General features: G+C 43.4%; 1 protein-coding gene across 1 annotated transcript in view; it reads left to right on the top strand.

The window, feature by feature from the left end:
* KIAA1549L (KIAA1549 like) overlaps nt 1-21,532 on the top strand; it is a 126,854-nt gene that overhangs the window by 11,047 nt on the left and 94,275 nt on the right. The window contains exons 6-8 of the mRNA XM_025356643.1: nt 6,589-6,751; nt 8,433-8,492; nt 15,812-15,963. Of these exons, the coding sequence (XP_025212428.1) occupies nt 6,589-6,751; nt 8,433-8,492; nt 15,812-15,963 (375 nt within the window). The remainder of the gene's footprint in view (nt 1-6,588; nt 6,752-8,432; nt 8,493-15,811; nt 15,964-21,532) is intronic.

The raw sequence follows: 21,532 nt of genomic DNA, 5'->3' as shown, positions 1-21,532 counted from the left end.
CTTCTTTTCAATGTCTCTGTTTTGACTACTGAACTAAAGCCTTTGCAATTAGACCCAGTGGTTTTAAAATGGACATTTAGCATAAGTGAATTATCGGCAAAGCCAATATGATGTAGAAAGCCTACAGTTTAACTTGAGTGAGTGAGCAGCTTTCCTGTTCTAGATTCATCCAAAGTGTAGATGGAAGTATCTCATTATGATTTGGTTCATGTTAGATGAAGATCTAAAAATGTGTCACAGACTGAAGATTTATGTAAGGAGTGTGACTCAGCTCTCTTGTGGCAACTCTTTTTCTTTCTGATTGGATTTGTGATCCTCACAGGTGCATGAGCCTAGTTAGATCTTGGCAGCACAGCATACTTTAATTGTATTCAGGAAGCACAGACTTATTGAGTGCCTGCTATTTATCAGGCACTGGGAAGGACACCAAGATAAGCTGCCCTTGGCCTTAAGAAGTGTCCTTGTGGTGTTGTATGGTAGTTATGGACCATTAGAGGAAACTTTATAGATCAAGTAACAAACCTTCCTTGGAAAAGACGATAGGAGGTGGTTTGAAGATTACATCTAAATAGATTTTAGATGCTCTTGAACATTTAAACAGCTCTTGAAATGAATGGATAATTGGATGAACTGTTTTTGTTAACCCTGTTTCCATTTTTGCCTTGGCTGACAGGAAGCCCAGAGCCAAATTTGTTGCCTGGATTTAGTAACCCTCAGGGCCCCTGTATTACGCATGGTAACTGCATGCTAATGTTCCCTTGGGGCTGTCTTTCACCAGGGCCTGGTTTTATAATTAATAACTTTTCCTTTTATATTGTATAATATATAATTTGTAAGGCACCTTTAATCCTTTGTGGAATAAGACCATGTAAATATTTAATTAATTTGCTCAGAGAGTCATTGAAAAACCGACTTAAAAACCTGTATAAGTTTGGTATTAGGGACTAGATTACAGTGGACTCAATTAGGATGTTTTTGGTTGCCAGGGACAGAATCTAAGCTGATGAAGCTTAAGCAAAAAGGAAGTGATTGGCTCATGTAACTGAAAGGTTCATATTTATTTATTCAGACATAATTGTATCCAGGTGATTAGATGATGTCTTCATCAAGCTCTCTCTTCGTTTCTTGGTTGGCTTTGCTCTACACTGGCATTGTCTGTGGATCCCATGGGGTGGCCCCTCACAACCCCAGATTTGTCTCATCCTTGTTGCTCACAGTCTTGTAGGACCAAAGTGCCTTTCCTGCTGTCATTCCAGTAAAATTCCTGGGATTAGCTCTCATTCAACCTACTATGCCCTTTGTGGATCACTAACTGGCCAAGGAAATTAAATGTCCCAATGAAGTAGGCCTGACTGCTCCTGAAACCTGGGTGGGGCAGCCCCATCCAGAACACATGAGCAAAGAGGAGAAGTGGTTCCCCGAGGAAAATTGTGATGCTATCAAGAAGGGAGGATAGATGCTGGGTAGGCAAACAACAGCTTTCTGTTCCATCAGCCTATAGTTCTTCTTAGCTAAATGAATCATGGCATGAGTGAGGAGTAAGTAAGAGATGAGGTTAGAGGCTGCAGGAGTCTAAGAGTTCAAGGGTGACAGGAAAGTGTTCCCTGTAGGAACCGCTTCTATTGGGGGACAGGGCATGAATTTCAGGGACCAGTGCCCTGACCTTGAACCTGTAGGCCTCTTATTTTTGGAGCTATTCTCAAGTATACGTCAAGAATGACCTCACTTTTCTTACCTGTAAAAAATCAGTATATTAAAGAAAACAAACAAATGGAAAGACTTCCTGTGCTTATGGATTGGGAGATTTTATTTTATTTATTTATTTTTTTGAGATGGAGTCTCGCTCTGTTGCCCAGGCTGGAGTGCAGTGGCGCGATCTCAGCTCACTGCAAGCTCCGCCTCCCAGGTTCGTGCCATTCTCCTGCCTCAGCCTCCCGAGTAGCTGGGACTACAGGTGCCCGCCACCACGCCTGGCTAATTTTTTTTGTATTTTTTAATAGAGATGGGGGTTCACTGTGTTAGCCAGGATGGTCTCAATCTCCTGACCTCATGATCCACCCGCCTCGGCCTCTCAAAGTGCTGGGATTACAGGTGTGAGCCACCACACCTGGCTGGATTGGGAGATTTTATATTGATTGTCACTACCCAAAGGGATCTGAAGATTTAATGTAATTCCTATCAAAATAGAAAAATTAACCCCAAAATTCCCATGGACTCTCAAGGGGCTGTGAGTAGCCAAAGCAATCTTGAAAAGGAAGAACTAGGTTGGAGGTCCCACACTTCCTGATTTCAAAACTTACTACGAAGCTATGGTAATCAAAACAATGTGGTGCTGGCATAAAGGCAGACATTTAGACAAATGGAATAGAAGAGAGAGCCCAGAAATAACCCCTCTTGTATATGGTCAGATATTTTTTGACAAAGGTGCCAAGGCTATTTGATGGGGAAAGGACAGTCTTTTTAACACATTAGGAAAACTGAATATTCACATGTGATCCCAAAAGAATGAAGTTGGATCCTTACTTAACACCATCTACCAAAAATAACTCCAAATGGATCAAAGATCTAAATGTAAGATCTAAAACTATAGGACTTTTGTAGGAAAACATACGGGAAAAACTTCGTGACACACAGTATTTGGCAATGACTTGTTGGACATGACACAGGCAAACAAAAGAAAAAGGCAAATTAGACTTCATCAATATTAAAAACTTCTGTGCATCCAAAAACACCACCAGCAGAGTGAAAAAGCAACTCATAGAATAAATGAAAAGATTTGCAAATCATATATCTGGTAAACAGTTAATAATCAGAATATGTAGAGAATACCTACAACTCAATAATAAAAACAAACAAAAAAAAAAAACAAGGAATGAGCAAAGGACTTGAATAGACATTTCTCCAAAAAAGATATACAGATGACTTAAGCACATGACAAGATGCTCTGCATCACTAATCATTAAAGAAATGCAAATCGAAACCGTGAGATACCTATTCGCATCTATTAGAATGGCTATTCTCAAAAAATAGAAAGTCCTAAGTGTTGGTGATGATGTGGAGAAATTGGAACCCTAATGCATTGCTAGTGGGAAAGTCGAATACTGTATTCCCTGTGGAAGGCAGCATGGTGGTTTCTTAAATAACTAAACTTAGAATTACCATATGGTTCAGCACTTCCGTTTCTCAGTATATACCAAAAAAGAATTAAAAGTAGGGACTCAAACAGGTATTTATACACTCATGTTCATAGTAGCGTTATTCACAACAGCCAAAATGTAGAAGCAACTCATGTGTCCATTAATGAATGAGTGGATAATCAAATAGCATATATACATACAATGGAATATTATTCAGCCTTTAAAAATGAAGGAAATAATGGATGATTGGAATGCAGAAAAATTTTAAAAAGGAAGGAAATTCTGGTGCATGCTACAACATGGATGAACCTTGAGGACATTTTGCTAAGTGAAATAAGCCAACCACAAAAGGACAAATACTGTATGATTTCTCTTATAAAAGGTATCTAGAATTGTCAAATTAATAAGTGATTCCACTTATAAGAGGTATCTAGAAAGTAGAGTGGTGGCTGCCAGCGGCTGTGAGGAGGGAGAAATTAGGAGTTGTTTAGTGGGTATAGAGTTTCTGTTTGGGATGACAAAGAGGTTCTAAAGATGGATGGTGGTGATGGTTGTACAACAGTGTGAATACACTTAATGCCACTGAACTATACATTTAAAATGGTTAAATTTTATATGTGCATTTTACCACAATAAAAAAATAATTAAAACTTAACCCGTCAAGTGTAGTATATGCAGAGGCACCCACATTGCAAACTTTGTAGGTTTCCTCGGGCTCCAGGAAGATTTGGGGTTTCCTTTCATTTTGTTTTAGAGGCAGGGTCTGACTTTGTCTCCCAGACTGGGGTGCAGTGGCACAATCATGGCTCACTGCAGCCTCGAACTCCTGGGCTCAGGTGAGCCTCCAGCCTCAGCCTCCCAAGCAGCTGGGACTACAGGCATGCAACATCATGCTTGGCAATTTTTTTCTATTGTTTGTAGAGACAGGGTTTTGCCATGTTGCCCAGGCTGGCCTTGAACTCCTGGGGTCTGTGATCCATCTGCCTCGGCTTCCCAAAGTGCTGGGATTACTGGCATAAGCCACCACACCCAGCCAGGATTTGGTTTTGTTGAGAGGTAAAACATAGAATGTTCACAATAGAGATAAAGATTGAAAAGGTGGTTTTTTTTTTTTTTTAGTTATTATTTGTTCAGGTGACCGTATGGTGAAGTCTTTTGAATTGTTCAGAAAGAAGTGCCTTTCTTTTTGGTACCTTCAGAAAGAATATGCTTAACCACAGGTATTCATGCCTTGGGGAAGAGGCTAAACCACATTCCAAAAATACTTCCAGAGGAGAGAGTCAGAGTTGAACAGACATACTGATTCAGTTTATTGTTAGTCATGGGAATATAGGCTCTGGATTAAACAATTAAAAAGGGACCAGGTGTGGTGGTCACAATTGTAATCCCAGCACTTTGGGAGGCTGGGGTGGGTGGATCATTTGAGTCCAGGAATTTGAGGCTAACCTGGGCAACAAAGTGAGATCCTATCTCTACAAAAATGAAATAAATTAGCTGGGAGTAGTGGCGTGTGCCTACTGTAGTCCCAGCTATCCAGGAGGCTGAGGTGGGAGGATCGCTTAAGTCTAGGAGTTCAAGGCTTCAGTGAGCTACAGTCAGGTCACTGCACTTCACCCTGGGGGACAGTGTGAGACCCTGTCTCTAAACAGAGAGAGAGAGAGAGAGATCTCCCACTTATGGGAAAAAGTGAGAAATAAAATGAAGAGCTCTTCTCAATAGTTTCCTGGGTGATGGATTTCCTGAAAACCCTAACTTGATCATTACACATTCTATGCATGTAAGAAAATATCACATGTACCGCCTACATATAGATAAATATTATGTATCATTTTTTAAAGCCTGTAAAAAAATTTTTTTAACGGGAAGGTGGCAGAGATGTTAATATCTGAACATCCAAAGGTCTGGTAAAGACAGGGTATTAGTCAGTGTCCTGACAGGAAAGGGAGGCTGCACTCACCTACAGGTGGCTTTGTAGAAAGAAGAATGGGCAGGCTCTGGGGAAACCGCAGGAGCAGTACAGTACCCAAAGCTCTAACCGCTGGGACCTGATGGGTGCAGGGTTCAAGGTTCAGCTGCCTGATGAGAGTGAGCTTTGACCCCCAAGGAGGGAGTCCTCGGCATCAATACTTTGACCTCACTCTCCTCCCTCCCTCCCATATCCTCCCAAAGGCAGTGGAGCCCATGGGGGTTGTCCACAAGGGTCTGCCTCCAGGGGCACCAGACAGGGCAGAGAGGGTGGGTGGCAGGAGGATCTGGAGGGAGAAGGGAAGGCACCCAGCACAGAAAAAGGCCCCACCAAGTTGAATGACTTCCTACTAACGATATTTTTCAAATCTCATCTGTGGGATATTTTTGTTCATACATTGACCCAGAAAGCTTCATTTTCCAGCAACTAAAAAACTGGCTTAGACAAAATGTGAAAAGAAAACCATGCCATCTCATAGGATGTTTTACACATTCAATGTTGAATTAATAGACCACAAGGAAATGTAATTGCTCTCTAAAAAGCATATTCTATATTTCTGAATTCCTTTTTTTTTTTTTTCTTTTTGGCAGAATCTTGCTCTGTCTCCCAGGCTGGAGTGCAGTGGTGCAATCTCAGCTGACTGCAACCTCTGCCTACTGGGTTCAAGCGATTCTCTTGTCTCAGCCTTCTGAGTAGCTGGGATTACAGGCACACACCCCATGCCCAGCTAATTTTTGTGGGTTTTTTTGTTGTTGTTTTAGTAGAGACGGGGTATTGCCATGTTGGCCGGGCTGGTCTTGAACACCTGACCTCAGGTGATCCGCCCACTTCGGCCTCCCGAGGTGCTGGGATTACAGGTGTGAACCACTGTGCCTGGCCTCTGAATTCCTTTTCTAATTAGGTTCTGTCACTCTGCCTGTGACCAGACTGGTTTTCAGCTCTGTTCACTCCTGGTCCTTTCAACTTTCGAATTCCCTGAAAGTTTGACTCAGGCTTTCTCTGAGCAGTTGAGCCCTCTTTAAATGTAACATTGCAATGCTCTATTTTATATTTTCAGAATCATAAAAGTAACCTAAGACTATTTAGCCCAGGAAAAGATACACATACCAGTGATTAAGAACCTGGAGTCAAACCACCTGGTTCAAATCCTGACTCCATCCTTTATTAGCCATGTGACCTCGGGTTGGTCCCTTGATCATTCTGGGCCTCGGTTTCCTCATCTGTGAAAGGGAGTCATCACTGGATACATCTCCTAGGGTTGTGGTAAGGATTAAATGAGATGATGTGCCCTTAGCACCCTGCCTGGCACGCAGCAAGCAATCAGAAATGATGACGGTTACTCTTGTCTCTTCCTTGCTGTTTCCCCGACCCCCTTTCATTCCTTCCCTCAACTCCTGCTTAGCCTCCCCCTCCCATGGCCTCCATGAAACACACCGTGGTCTTATTTGGCCTGTCTCCCTCCCCTTTTCTCCTGTGTTGATTCAGATTGTGAGCACGTCCAATGCCTCCCAGGCAGTCACCTTGGTGTACGTCGTGGGCAATCAGAGCACATTCCTCAACGGCACCGTCGCCAGCAGCCTCCTCAGCCAGCTCTCGGCTGAGCTGGTGGGATTCTACCTCACCTATCCGCCGCTCACCATTGCTGAACGTGAGTATGGCCATGCCTACAGGGACCCAAATGTTTCCCCGGGACCTTTTTCCATTTAGCAAACATTTATAGTGCCAGGCCACATATTACCACCTTTATCATAAAGTGACAGCTAAAATATGTGACGGATTAAGGTTGAATTGAGAAAAAGCTTAGTACACATCAAAGAAAGCACTTGCTAGGTTCCTTCGTCCTTTGCATTTCTCTTATCTCATTTAATCCTCAGACCTGCCCTATAAGACAGATGCAAAATTAGCCCCATTTTGCAGAGGAGAAAACTGAGGCTCTAAGAGGTTTCACGAGATACCCGCTCTCACTTAGCTAGTAAGCCACGGGACCTGGGGTTTGAACCCAAGCAGTCTGCCTTCTGAGCTTACAATTCTGCCTGCTAGGGCAACCGATCTCTAAGCAATCTGGGTTGCTATGGTTTTTCTCCCTCTTATGCCATCAGCAAAGGTTCCCAGACCTTGAGGCTCGGCTCTGCCTCCAGATATCATAATGTAACTCATTTGCAGTCCATGGTGTGACTTCAGTTGCTGAGGTCCCTGTAGTCTTGTGGCCTCATCTTTTTCTAATGTTTCAGTTACATAATCCTCATTACCATGCAATAGGCATAGACTTCAAAGATGCAGCAGGCTACATTTTGTATCCAAATGTTTATTTGGTAGCCAAAGGATGGAAAGGTTTATACTCCTAAATTTAAACATTCTTACCTTTCACAAAGTCGCTGGGCAAGTTTATTTTTTAATACATATTAGCACAATTGTCCCATAATTTCTTTCTGGAGTTGTTTTTGATACTGTAAATAGACAAGATAATGTGTATGAATGTACTTAGCACATGGCAGCCACTCAGAATTTTTTTCAAATGTTTGTTTAATGGCAAGCTTTTGTAAAGGTCCACATAATAAGAAAAGATGACTCTGGATTTTAGGGAAAAGATGATGTCATAAAAGGTGGCATTATGTCACACATCAGCATTTTCCATCATCCTTTTATTTCTGAAAACAACTACGATTTATTGAGCACTAACCATATGCGAGGAGGCAGTGTACCAATCCCTTTGCATATATCAACTCCAGTAGGCCCCATACTTGTAAAGAAATATGGGCCTTTTGTTACAAGCATTCGGCTACTAAACTTAAGTCCTTGACATTGGAAAAATCCGAGATAATCATTCCTAACAATGTTAGTGGTGGTCCGATGATTTTTTAAGAGAAAGCCACAGCAAAGACAGGTCCTGCTGTGGGTCTTGATAAAGAAGGTGTTCTGTTGGAACAGAAGATTTTGATGAAAAAACGGAAAGGGCAGAAACTCACAAACCCTAGAAAACTCTTCGTCTACAAGTTGGACCTTTATTGAGTCTTTTGGTTTTCTAAACAGTAAGATAGTTTTGGTTCATATGTCCTGGAATCCCTAAGAATCACAAAGCAGGATTTAGCCGCTTGCTCTTTGTCATTTATATCTGTTTTCCTTAATGAAATTTCAAATAAGCCAGGTGCCATAATGCGTGCTTATAGTCCAGCTACTCGGGAGGCTTAGGTGCAAGGACCACCTGAGCCCAGGAGTTCAAGAACAGCCTGGGCAACATATCAAGATCCCATCTCAAATATAACTAACTAAATAAAATGAAACAAATCAAACCTATAAAAGTAATTGGGTATGTTTCTTATTTGTTTTAGCACTGGAATATCCCAACCTTGACATATCAGAAACAACCAGAGACTATTGGGTAATCACAGGTAATCTCTTATTTTGTTATTTCCCCTCTTCATGCTCTCAGATTTGTTTATTTTTTTAAAACTGTAGACCATTCATTAATCAGATTGGCACTTTTCTTTGCTCCTGTCTTTTAAGTCAGGGAGTTACTTCTACAGGACCAGAAGTGAATGGGATAAGCTGAGATAAGAAAAGAACATCACACTGAAGATGAATATTAGCTAAAAATTCAAAACAGCTTTCAAGTCCTCACTCAGTGGCCTCCTCTTTGCAAAAAGTGACCCTATCAGAAGTTACAGTGTTAACTGAAGAAGGTCTAGGGCACCAGTTTGTAGTGAATAGTTATCAGTTTATAAATGGCAAGCCTTTTTGGACTGCCCTATAAAACCCAAATTAAAGTTAGAGGAAGGCTGGGCATGCACTTGCCTCTCCACCCTGGCACGACACGCACCCACACCAATCCTGGCATGTCTTGACAGTGAGAGTGTTTGGAAGTAGAAGGGGGTTCTTCTGGCGGCGTTTTCTCTTTTGTTCCTTGACATTTTCCTGTGGATCTTTATGGAACAGCAAAAAAGTTCTTTGTGTTTTTCAAAAGCCAGACAGTAGTTTTGGGGATTGGAGAAACAAGGATTGAGAGCTGAAGAACAGATGTTTGTAGGAGGAAAAGTGGCCAGCCTAGCCAGGAAGGAAAGGAACAGGAGGAGAAGTATATGAGGTCTACTGGCACTGCTATAACCAAGTGCCACAGACTGGGTGGCTTCAACAACAGACATTTATCTGCTCTCAATCCTGGAGACTAGAAGTCTAAAGCCAAGGTGTTACAGGATTGGCTTCTCCGGAGACCTCTCTCCTTGGTTTAGAGATGGTCATCTTCCCCCTGTGTCTTCACATGCCCTTCCCTCTGGGTCTGTCTCTATTCTAATCTCTTTTTATAAGGACAACATCATATTGAATTAGGGCTCCCCAATATGACCTCATTTTAGCTTCATTTCCTCTTTTTTTTCTTTTTTTTTTTTTTTATTGAGGCGGAGTTTCGTTCTCCTGGCTCAGGCTGGAGTACAATGGTGCGGTCTTGGCTCCCTGCAACCTCCACCTCCCAGGTTCAAGCGATTCTCCTGCCTCAGCCTCCCAAGTAGCTGGGATTACAGGCACACACCACCACACCCGGCTAATTTTTTTTTTTGTATTTTTAGTAGAGATGGGGTTTCACCATGTTGGCCAGGCTGGTCTCAAACTCCTGACCTCAGGCGATCTGCCCGCCTTGGCCTCCCAAAGTGCTGGGACTACAGGTGTGAGTCAACACACCCGCCTGACTTCATTACCTCTTTAAAGGATCTATCTCCAAATACAGTCACGTTCTGAGGTACTTGGGGTTAGGGCTTCAACAGAGGAATTTGAGGGGACAGACTGGGTGCAGTGGCTCACCCCTGTAATCCCAGAACTTTGGGAGGCTGAGGCGGGTGAATTGCTTGAGGTCAGGAGTTCAAAACCAGCCTGACCAACATATCTACTAAAGATACACACACACAAAAATTAGCCCAGTGTGGTGGCGGGTGCCTGTGATCCGAACTACTTGGGAGGCTGAGAGGCAGGAGAATCACTTGAAACCAGGAGGCGGAGGTTGTAGTGAGTCAAGATAGTGCCACTGCACTCCAGCCTGGGCAACCGAGTGACACTGTCTCAAAAAAAAAAAGGAATTGGAATTGGGGGAACACATGTCAGCCTGTAACAGGATGGAGGAAGATCCTGCACGTCATGGAAGATGTGCCTGGGTGAGCAACCTGGTCCCAAACCTCCCCTCTGTCCTCTCCCATCCCCTCTCTCACTTGCAGTCCCAAGCAAGCAGCAGATGGACTGCTGCCTGAAATACTAAGGACTGTACACCCCTGCTGGATGAAGCCTGCTCAAGAACTCTTCTAAATTGCAGAACATTGCATTTCTTTCCCCCCGTTGCAGAGCCATCGGTATGTAGAAATCATTTTACCTGCTAAGAAGGCAAGCAAAAAAACCAGCTCACCAGAGTTTGTGCCCAAGAGAGAAAACAGTGCTAACCCAGCAACACATTTTTGGAGCTAGCGGCTTATGTAACATTTACAAAATCATGTTTTCTTTACAAGGAATGATGTTTTTTTAAGGTGGAGGTATTCCTCCCTTCTATTAACTTTAATTGATAACGCATTCACCCATCACCACAGGCTGTCCTTGACAACCTCTTATGTCATCCTTTCTTCATCTACCCGTGTCTTGCCCTGCCTCTATTTTGGTAACATAACCTTAATCAAAATCTCCATTCCAGGTCTTGTTTTCAGGACTCTCCTCAGACTTAGCCCTCTGCCCACTCACTTATGAAACCCTTATTTGTTATTGCTGTTGGTGCTCAGAATAAACAGTGGCTTCCATCACTGTGTTTAGGGCTAGCTGGATCAGTTGGTTAGTGCGTGGGAAGGGCTGGAACCAGGTCTCAGGATGATCATCCTGCCTTCCCTTTGACAACTGTGACCACCTTCTGAACCCCTGGGTAGCCACCAAGCAACCTGCCCCATAATTTACCAAAAGGGTAGGGGATGGGGACCTATGAGGCTTTGTTCAGCCCTTACCCCCAGACACGCATCACAGGCTTTCTGTCTTCTGCCCATTTCTAACAGCCAAGAGGCAAGAGGATTTGGAGCCAATTCTCTTTTCTGTAGTTTGTATTATAAAAGCCTGACATGTTTTCATCTGTTTTCCAACTAAACTTATATTAAATAGGTTTTTGCAAACTGTACATACTTGTCCTGCCTCAGAGGGTGGGTCCCTTCTCGATGGAAAAATCACTGGCTGAAAGTGACTCCTGAAGTCTCTTTACAGAGAACCCAGAGGCTACCCTGCCACTCAGGGGTCCTGCGGTGAAGTTTGTATATATGAGGCAAGATAGAAATGTGCAGATTCAATATTGCTGCCAGACAGAGGGGAGAGCCCATTTCAGGCTTATCCGTCTGCCTTTATTTCACCCGCCAGAGGCAAAATATCCCCGACCCAGCAACGGAAAAATTTCTTCTGGTCTCAGCTCTGCCATTTTCTAACCTAGTGTGTCCTTGAGTTCAAGCCACTCGGGCCGTGTGGACTTCACATTCTCCTTTTTTGGGAGGAGGGAGAAGTATTAGCTGAACATTAAGATTCTTTCAGTGCTAAATGTGTAGGATCCAACCGCAAATAAAACAACTTAGCCTGAGTACAGAAGGCTGAACCAGACCCCATCACTTGAGTTGTAGAGCCCACTGTGATTGTGAATAAAGAAGTAATAAGAGAACAGTGATGTGAAAGTCATTGAATCTTCTGGACAAAGCTCCTTTGAACACAGCTGGGGATGTGCCCAACTCCTCTAAGCTGAGTCACTGGGGGGCCAGGGCCCTGACTGATGTGCTGCGGGGCTGGTGTCTTCCTGGTTATCTGCGCCAGGTCTGAACTTCTGTGGTTCTGTGGTTTCTGTGTCTCTGCGAGAGAGAGGGGTACATGTCCCTTTCTGCTGCCTTCCAGGTGGACAGGGAGGGCTGAGGAGCCTGAGCCTGCCACATTTTTCAGGGAAAAGGGGAGGAGCCATGTCCTGGGACACATTTCCTTGCCTTACAGGTGTTTTCTTCCTCTGTGTTTAGCAAAGAAGGGGCACATTGTAACAACAGCAGCTACCATTTATTGCTGTTCCATCGAGGCCTTAATGATAGCACCAGGCTAGCAGCATTTTTTATTGAATTATCTTTTCTTAACAATGACACGATCAGTAGTAGATTGTGATGCCTGTGTTTTCAGATGAGGAACTGAGGCATAGAGAAACTCAGCAACTTGCCTGAAAATACTCAGGAAGGGGAAGCCAGGAGGCAGACTCAGGTCCCTGCCTCCAACTCCAGCTCTTCCCCAGCTGCCCCCTAAGAAGGACACATTCTCTTTGCAAAGAGTGGTGACGAAGCTGTGGAGATTGTCCAGTTGATCCCCTGTAACTCTGTGGGAGATTCCCACAGCCTCCGCTACTTCCTTGGAGGCTTTTTTTTCTTTTTTCAAAAAAATTTTTATTTGCTGGGTGTGTTGGCTCACACCTGTAATCGCAGCACTTTGGGAGGCTGAGATGGGAGGATTGCTTGAGTCCAGGAGTTTGAGACCAGTCTGGGCAACATAGTGAGACCTCATTTCTACAAAAACAACAAATAGCCGGTGTGGTGGCTCATGCCTGTAGTCCAGGCTACTTGGAGGCTGAGGCTGGAGGATTGCTTGAGCTCAGGAGGTCGAAGCTGCAGAGTCGTGATCCTGTCACTGCATTCCAGCCTGGGCAACAGAGAGAAACCCTACCTCAAAAGAAAAAAGAAAATTTTATTGTAAAATATAACTCACAAAAAAGTTACGATTTTGAACATTTTTAAGTGTGCAATTCAGTGGGATCAAGTATATCCACAATATTGTACAACCACCACTGCTATTTCCAGAACTTTTTTGTCCCCTGGAAGCTTTTGACTATTCCCTTTATTTGATGTCTGCCTTTGAAGCATCACTAAGATTCCCATGAAATAATCCTCGATGACACCTCTTGACTGTCCTGTGTCCCCTCTCTCACTCTTGGCCAGTGGTCAGGAGAGGACAACTTAGAAGTAATACTTCGGTCATTTGATCTATTATTTTGCTAGAGGGGCCATCTTTGAACTAGCAAGTACGTGGGCTTTTCTGTCTGGGGACAAGAGGTGGGCCAGCCCTTCCGTGATCTGATAGCTGTGTCATGAGGGACTCCGGGGGTCCTCTGGGACCTGACACAGTGGGAACAGCACAACTCTTTGTTTTATGAATTTGTAGGAATTTGGCTGATGCATGAGCTGGGAGTGTCTCACCAGGGCCCTAGAAAGAGAAAAAGAACCGCTTTATACCCTCCAGGGGGATTATTTGGCATTCATGGCTTCAAAGAAGTAATTTCAGAGACCTAGCTGTGGGGTTTCTTTCTCGCTTGATCTATTTAAACATTCTCTATACGGTTATCTGGGCTTGTATGCAATGTGATCATTAGTGTTGGCTGCTGGTAGCCCCCTGTTGTACTGGATGCCATAACGTTCTTCACATCCAAGCTATTTCCATATCCTAGTAGGTGGATGGTAATGTTGATCCTTGGATGGGCTCTGGTAGAACAAACTCTATTAAATGAAAAATCTCATCTTCCCAACCCTTGCAAGTTTTGGTCTCTTTAAGAAAATGAGATTTGTTTTTCACATTTTTAATTTTAAACATGACTATGTTTGAAGGCAGCCTTTGTGTATTTGGGGTGAAGTATGTTTCCCAAAGGATGTGGAACAAGAACTGGACTTTGGGGGTAGACAGAAAAAGGGAGTCGCCCTGATAGTAAGTGAACACAGCAGTCCTAGAACAGCCCTAGTGGTCCTGAAAACCATCCTCCCTGCATTGGCCATGGCTGAAACCATCATTCATGCTGTACCTGTTGACCACGGATACCCTGGCCATAGATGAAGCCTAATGGTGGAGAAAGGATGGGGAAGAAGGGTGTCCTCTTTACCTTCCTCACAGCAGGCAATGTTCTAAGCCGCTTTACATATCCTGTCTCATTTAAACCCTAGAACTCATTGGGCTTATGTTGGCTGTGATGTATGTGGGGAAAAGAAAGAGCAAACTGTTACTGTGTCTATGTAGAAAGTAGACATAAGAGACTCCATTTTGTTCTGTACTAAGAAAAATTCTTCTGCCTTGAGATGCTGTTAATCTGTAATCCTAGCCTCAACGCTGTGCTCTCAGAGACATGTGCTGTGTTGACTCAAGGTTTAATGGATTTAGGGCTATGCAGAATGTGCTTTGTTAAAAAAGTGCTTGAAGGCAGTATGCTTGTTAAAAGTCATCACCATTCTCTAATCTCAAGTACCCAGGGACACAATACACTGCGGAAGGCCACAGGGACCTCTGCCTAGGAAAACCAGGTATTGTCCAAGGTTTCTCCCTCTGTGATAGCCTGAGATATGGCCTCCTGGGACCTGACCATCCCCAGCCTGACACCCGTAAAGGGTCTGTGCTGAGGAGGATTAATAAAAGAGGAAGGCCTCTTTGCAGTTGTGATAAGAGGAAGGCATCTGTCTCCTGCTAGTCTCTGGGCAATGGAATGTCTTGGTGTAAAACCCAATTGTATGTTCTATTTACTGAGATAGGAGAAAACCGCCTTAAGGCTGGAGGTGACACATGCTGGTGGCAATACTGCTCTTTAATGCACTGAGATGTTTATGTACATGCACATCAAAGCACGGCACCTTTTCTTAACCTTGTGTATGACACAGAGACCTTTGTTTACATGTTTTCCTGCTGACCCTCTCCCCACTATTACCCTATTGTCCTGCCACATCCCCCTCTCCAAGGTGGTAGAGATAATGATCAATAAATACTGAGGTAACTCAGAGACCAGTGCTGGAGCGTGTCCTCGGTAGCTGAGCACTGGTCCCTTGGGCCCACTTTTCTTTCTCTATACTTTGTCTCTGTATCTCTTTCTTTTCTCAGTCTCTCGTCCCACCTGAAAAGAGTGGGACGAGAAAGGCCCACAGGTGTGGAGGGGCAGGCCACCCCTTCAATGTATACTTTCTTACTGCCTTTTTACAGAGAAGGACTTGGACTCAGGGCCAGTGGCTTGCCTGAGGTCCCTGAATTGACAAGTGCCATAAGAGATGGCCCACTCTTTCCATTCAGCCATCCTCTTCTTGAATGAGAGAGCATCTGAGGGGTCTGGGTAGCTTTAGGGTGGGCATTCAAAGGACTCCACAGAGGAGGCAGAGATGAGGACACTGCACAGGGTAGTCTGCCCAGATATAAGGGATTGAGTTGCAGGATGGAGCTCAGATTCCTCAGCAAAGCTGTTGACAAGCCAGAAGAAAACAGGAATAGCTCTGAGCCAGACCTTGAGTGGAAACCAGCAAAAATACCCATTAACCATACCTACAGCTGTGCTGTGTTCCCATGTGGACTTTTAGCAACACAGATAATCATCTTAGGTGAAGTTTGAGTTAAATACACCAACATTAGCAATGTCACAGCTCACAGAGCAAAGAGCCGAGGCTCTGGAGTTACACAGTCTGGCTTGGGTTTGGACCCTGACTCTGCTGGTTGCTAGCTGTGTGACCTCAGACAAGTCACTTAATCTTTTCAGCATCTATAACATGTGGATAATGATTGTCATGGGGCTGTCGCGAAGGTGAAATGAGGTAAGGATGGCCAGGCCCTAACATGAGGTAGGACACAGTGACCCTTGGTGGCCTGTGCAGGGTCAGTGGTGCTTGTGCTTACTGAATCAGCAGAAAACCTGCCTGCTGAGCCTCTACTCTGCCTTCTGCATCCACAGTGCTACAGGGTGTGGACAATTCGCTGGTGGGCCTGCACAACCAGAGCTTTGCCCGGGTCATGGAGCAGCGCCTGGCCCAGCTATTCATGATGTCCCAGCAACAAGGCCGGCGGTTTAAACGGGCCACCACCCTGGGAAGCTACACTGTGCAGGTAGGTGTATACAGAGCCACTGGGGTTTTCTAATAACTTGGGGTGGAGAATGGGGAGTGTGCTTCCTGGGACTAAATAAGTCAGTGTGCACAGAGGAGCATCCATGCTGCAAACTGACAGCCATTTTATCAATGCTGCTGTTAGGTTTTGGGAATTGATGGTCATAACCATCAAAAACATGAAGGAGGGTGAGAGTCTGCTGCTCTTCCAACATTGTCACTAACTAGGTTATAACACAAGGAAGTCTCAGTACAAAATCTGTACTCTGGCAGATATTTTTGAAACAAAAAATTCTTGGTAAGCAAGGACAGACTCATCATCAACTTGTTCAGTAAGCTCAATGAAGTCCCAGCTCTCTGTCCTTTTAGACCCTTTCATCTCCATTCCTCTGAATGGCAGATGCACCATTATTCCAGAGACAGGATACTGTTACCTGTGTGTAGTCAGTTTCAACAAACAGAACCCTCCAAGCTTATAGTGGACACCTGACGATGTAGAGATTTAGGCTGGAGGAGGGTAGCGACACTGGCTGTATCCAGCCCACATCCCCTTACCGTTTCTGTGCATTCCAGTTGGAGTTCCAACAGCCAGCCTCTGAATCTTTTTCAGAGGGCTACTTTTGAGATGTCAAAACCTGCTTTGCCCATGCCATGCTGGTTGGAAGTGCCTGGGAATTACCAGAGTTATAAATAACCTGGTTCTCTCACTTCTTGGCTGGGAGAATTCTGAAATGTATGTTTTAGATCATTTTCAAAGCTTTCCCACAGAATTAAGCTTTAGTCATTGACTGCAGTAACTGGCTTAATAACGCACCCCTTGTAGGCTCCTTCCCATTCCTGTATTACCTTCTCACCCTCCTGCCAGTTCGTTGCACCTCTCAGATGAACTAGAAGCACTCAGCTCTTCTCAGGGTCTGCTTCTGAGGGCACCCAATCAAGGCAGTAGCCATCCCCAGGAGTAGAGATTCTAAACCTCTCTGGATACTTTAGCCAGTTCCTGCAAGAATGGGAACCTCTCTGGTGTATTCTAGCCAGGTCTACCTATCTTGAATTGTACTGTCACCACTGAGAACTCATGTCTAACTTTTTGTTAACTAATTTGTTGCGCTAGTTAACAAAGCCCTGTTAGCATGATGTCAAATTAGAGAAGCACTCCTGGTAGCTGCCTCCGGAATGGGGACTTCCTAACTGGAATCAAGCATACTACCCCTGGCATGTGAACCCCTGATTGATGATTTGACCACATCTTGGGTGTAACTGAACCATAGCACACATGCATAGTATCACACTGTCTATGAGTAAGCATTTTAAAGGAAATTGCAGCCATTAGCATAGTCTGTGTGCAAATCCTGTCCCCAGGCAATCTTGAAAGTATAAACAACCCATCTTAATGAACACACTTCCCTGCATGAGTCATCGTCATGCCCCTGATGGGGACTCCAGGTCCCTCCATTCGCAGTTGGTGAATTTGGCCCTTTGTCCTATTGGATGTTGCTTTGGTTCTAAAAGTCTTTGTGGTCTGGAATGACCTTATCACTAGGTAAAGTGATGGTTAAACTCGCATGTCAGGTTTGTGAGTTCTCCTTTGTAGGTTCCATGTGAGCTCTATCATTTCCACTCTTCCAAATGACAGGAAGAAAGTCACTGGTGCTCAGATAATGGAACTGGGATTTGCATCAGCCAAAGGGGGAGAAGGGGCCACCCTACAACCCTGGTGTTATTTGTAAACCTAAGAAATCTAACACATTTTGCATGCCAAAGGGCCCAGAGAGGTGTTCTTTCTCTCTCTTTTTTTTTTTTTTTTTTTTTTTTTTTGAGACAGAGTTTTGCTCTGTTGTCCAGGCTGGAGTGCAGTGGCACAATATTGGCACACTGCAACCTCTGCCTCCCGGGTTCAAGCAATTCTCCTGCCTCAGCCTCCTGAATAGCTGGGATTACAGGTGTGCGCCACCGTGCCCAGCTAATTTTTGTATTTTTAGTAGAGACGGGATTTCGCCATGCTGGTCAGGCTGGTCTCAAACTCCTGACCTCATGATCCACCCGCCTCGGCCTCCCAAAGTGCTAGGGTTACAGGTGTGAGCCACGACATCCAGCCCTCTCTCATTTCTTCTAAGAGCTCAGTGCACTTGGCCCCTTTAGCTGCCTGGAAAGTCTGAGGGAAGCAGGTAGGGGTTTATTTCTGCAAATCCCTAATTTACAGAGGGTGTAGATCATCTTGTAACATACCCGTAAAGAAATCTTGGCAGGAAGAATTTACTATTAAGTTGAAATTGAGAGAAGCTATTAGATATTTGAATGGTCACTCAACTTCTACCAGATTCTACTAACACTTTCCCCACCTCCTTTTCCACTAGGGAAAGGAATAACATGCCCCAGGTTCCCCCAAAAAATTCACTTTATGTGGCTTACAATATGCTTCTACCCTGAAGCCTTTCTTCTGGGCTTAGATCATTTTAAAAGATGAGCTACCCTCATGAATATGGAGATTTAACTGTCTGGAATCTAAAGATATTTCTCTAGTTAACGTATTTGGAAAACTGAGGCCTAAGAGGAAACATATGACCACTAAAATTTTTTAAATATTCAACTTAATTTGTAACTGAAGTAAGGCAAGTTTTAACTACCACAAGATGCCATTTTCACCTACCAAAGATTAGTAAAATGCTACGATCCAGTATTGATGAGTGTGGAGCAAAAAGGGCACTTTCAAACACAGCAATTGGGTATGACTTTTTCTGGAGGGAAAATGAGGAATTTAGACAAGAAACTTTTAGATGATCACAGACTGACTCCTAGAAATTCATCTCAGCCAGGCACAGTGGCTCACGCCTGTAATCCCAGCACTTTGGGAGGCTAAGGTGGGTGGATCACGAGGTCAAGAAGTGGAGACTATTCTGGCCAACATGGTGAAACTGCGTCTCTACCAAAAATACAAAAATTAGCTGGGCATGGTGGTGCGCGCCTGTACTCCCAGCTACTCAGGAGGCTGAGGCAGGAGAATCACCTTAACCCAGGAGGTGGAGGTTGCAGTGAGCCGAGATCGTGTCACTGCACTCCAGCCTGATGACAGAGCGAGACTCTGTCTCAGAAAAGAAAAGAAATTAATCTTGAGGACAAGGACACACAGGTGAACACAAAGACAAAAGAGTGAGGATAGTGTTTTCCAGAGAGTGTCTAGAAAGTGATTAGGCCATTCTTGCATTGCTATAAAGAAATATCTGAGACTAGGTGCTTTATAAGAAAAGAGGTTTAACTGGCTCATGGTTCTGCAGGCTGTACAGGAAGCATAGTGTTAGCATCTGCTTCTGGAAAGGCTTAAGGAAGCTTCGAGCATGGCAGAAGATGAAAGGGGAGCAGGTCTCACATGGCAGGAGCAGAAGCAAGAAAGAGGGTGGGGGGAGGTGCCACACACATTAAACAGCCGGATCTCACAAGAACTCATTCACTACTGTGAGGACAGCACCAAGCCATGAGGGAGCTGCCTCCATGACCCAGATACCTCCCACCAGGACCCACCTCCAACATTGGGAATACACAATTCAACATGAGATTTGGAGGGGACATATAATTTGTACTATATCATGATCTTATCAAGTGTTCTTGGGAAAAGGGGCTCTCTGGCCAAATTGGTGTGGGCAAGGCTGCATTTTAAAGCCCCTTCTTGAAGAGTCCCAAAGCCTATTTGCATACCAAAGCTCTAAAAAGACCTGAAGTAAAGACATCTCCTTAATTTTCTTCAACATACTGGTTTCCAAGTTTAAATGTCAAAAAGCCCTTGTTTTTAAGTAATATCTATATATTCCCAACATTTTATTATGAACCTTTTTTTTTTTTTTTTGAGATAAAGTCTCGCTGTATCACCCAGGCTGGAGTGCAGTGGTGTGAGCTTGGCTCACTGCAACCTCCACCTCCCAGGTTCAAGTGATTCTCCTGCCTCAGCCTCCTGAGTAGCTGGGAGTACAGGTGTGTGCCACTGTGCCCAGCTAATTTTTGTATTTTTAGTAGAGATGGGGTTTTGCTATGTTAGTCACAGTGGTCTCAAACTCCTGACCTCAAGTGATCCACCCACCTTGGCCTCCGAAAGTGCTGGGATTACAGACACGAGCCACTGTGCCTGGCCAACAGTTTCAAACTTGTAGAACAGTTGATAAAATTATAGTCAACACACATATCACTATCTAGATTTTACAATTGACATTATACTGTTACTATTTTATATTTGATTACGTATATCATTTCCAAATACTTCCATAAGATTTTCTTAACATACATTTTCACATACTTCTAAATCATAGATTGATTTTGACATTCTAGCATTTCATATAAATGGAATCCTACAGTACATACTCTTTTGTATAAATCTTTTTTGACACAGTGTAGTGTTTTGACATTCATCCATGTTGTTATGTTATTCAGTAGTTCATTCAAATTTTTTTTGCTGAACAATATTCTCTTGTATGAATATACTACAGTTTGGTTTATCTGTTCTTCTGTTGATGTACACCTGGGCTTTTCCAGTTTGTAGCTATTAAACAAGGCTGCCGTGAACCTTCTTCCACAAGTCCTTTGGTGACCACATGGCTTTCACTCATCTTAGGTATATAGGCTGCAATTGCTGGTTCATAGGGTTGGTGTGCATTAGTTCTATAGGAAACTGCCAGACCTTTCTCCAAAGTGTTTACACCATTTGCACTCCCACCAAGCAGACAGGTGTTCCAGTTGCTTCACTTCCTCAGCAACACTTGGTGTTGTCAGTTCTTACTTTAGCCATTCTGGTGGGTATAGAGTGGTCTTTGGTGGTTTCAATTTGAATTTCCCCATTGAGCATTTTTGTGTGCTTATTGGTTATTCAGACATCTTCCTTTGTGAAGTGTCTGATCAGCTCTTTTGCCCCCATTTTCTATTGGGTTGTAATAATATCTATTTTTTAATTGTTATGCATAGCATACACACAAAACAGTATAAGAAAGATGCAGAGTTTAAAGGACACTAATAAGAATCCACAACCTGAAGGGTAAGAACATTACCCTTACCTTATCCCAAAAGCCTTTTACATGTCTTCTCTGAGGAAGAGTGAATCTCTAAACTCTGAGTTTAGAGTGAATCTGAATTTTGTATTAAATCATTCCCATATTTTTTGTATAGATTTTACTACCCATGCCTGTATCTCTAAATAGTATATTAGGTAGTTTTGCTTAATTTTTAACTTTATATTTTGTGATTTGTTCCTTTTACTCAACATCAGGCGTTTGTATTCATCCATAATGATATGAATAACCATAGTTCATTCATTTTCACCACTACTCCATAGTATTTCATTGTGTGAGTATACAATAGCTCATTATCCAACCTATTATTAACAACTTTTTAATTTTTAGTCTTTTTACTGTTATAAACAATGTTGCTATAAACATTTTTATAATATCTTTAAATATCCTGTGAAATTCATAATCTGTAATATAAACTTTGGAAAATACTATACTATTTATGATTTGTTAATTATAACTGCAAAAAGTTGATAACCAAATGTTCAATAATCAAGGGTTAGTTTGATTCACCAGGCATGCATA

The sequence above is a fragment of the Theropithecus gelada genome, chromosome 14, assembly GCF_003255815.1.
Source record: "Theropithecus gelada isolate Dixy chromosome 14, Tgel_1.0, whole genome shotgun sequence".
Lineage (NCBI taxonomy): Eukaryota > Metazoa > Chordata > Mammalia > Primates > Cercopithecidae > Theropithecus > Theropithecus gelada.
The sequence above is the reverse complement of the archived record's forward strand: the minus strand, read 5'-3'. Positions and strand labels throughout refer to the sequence as shown.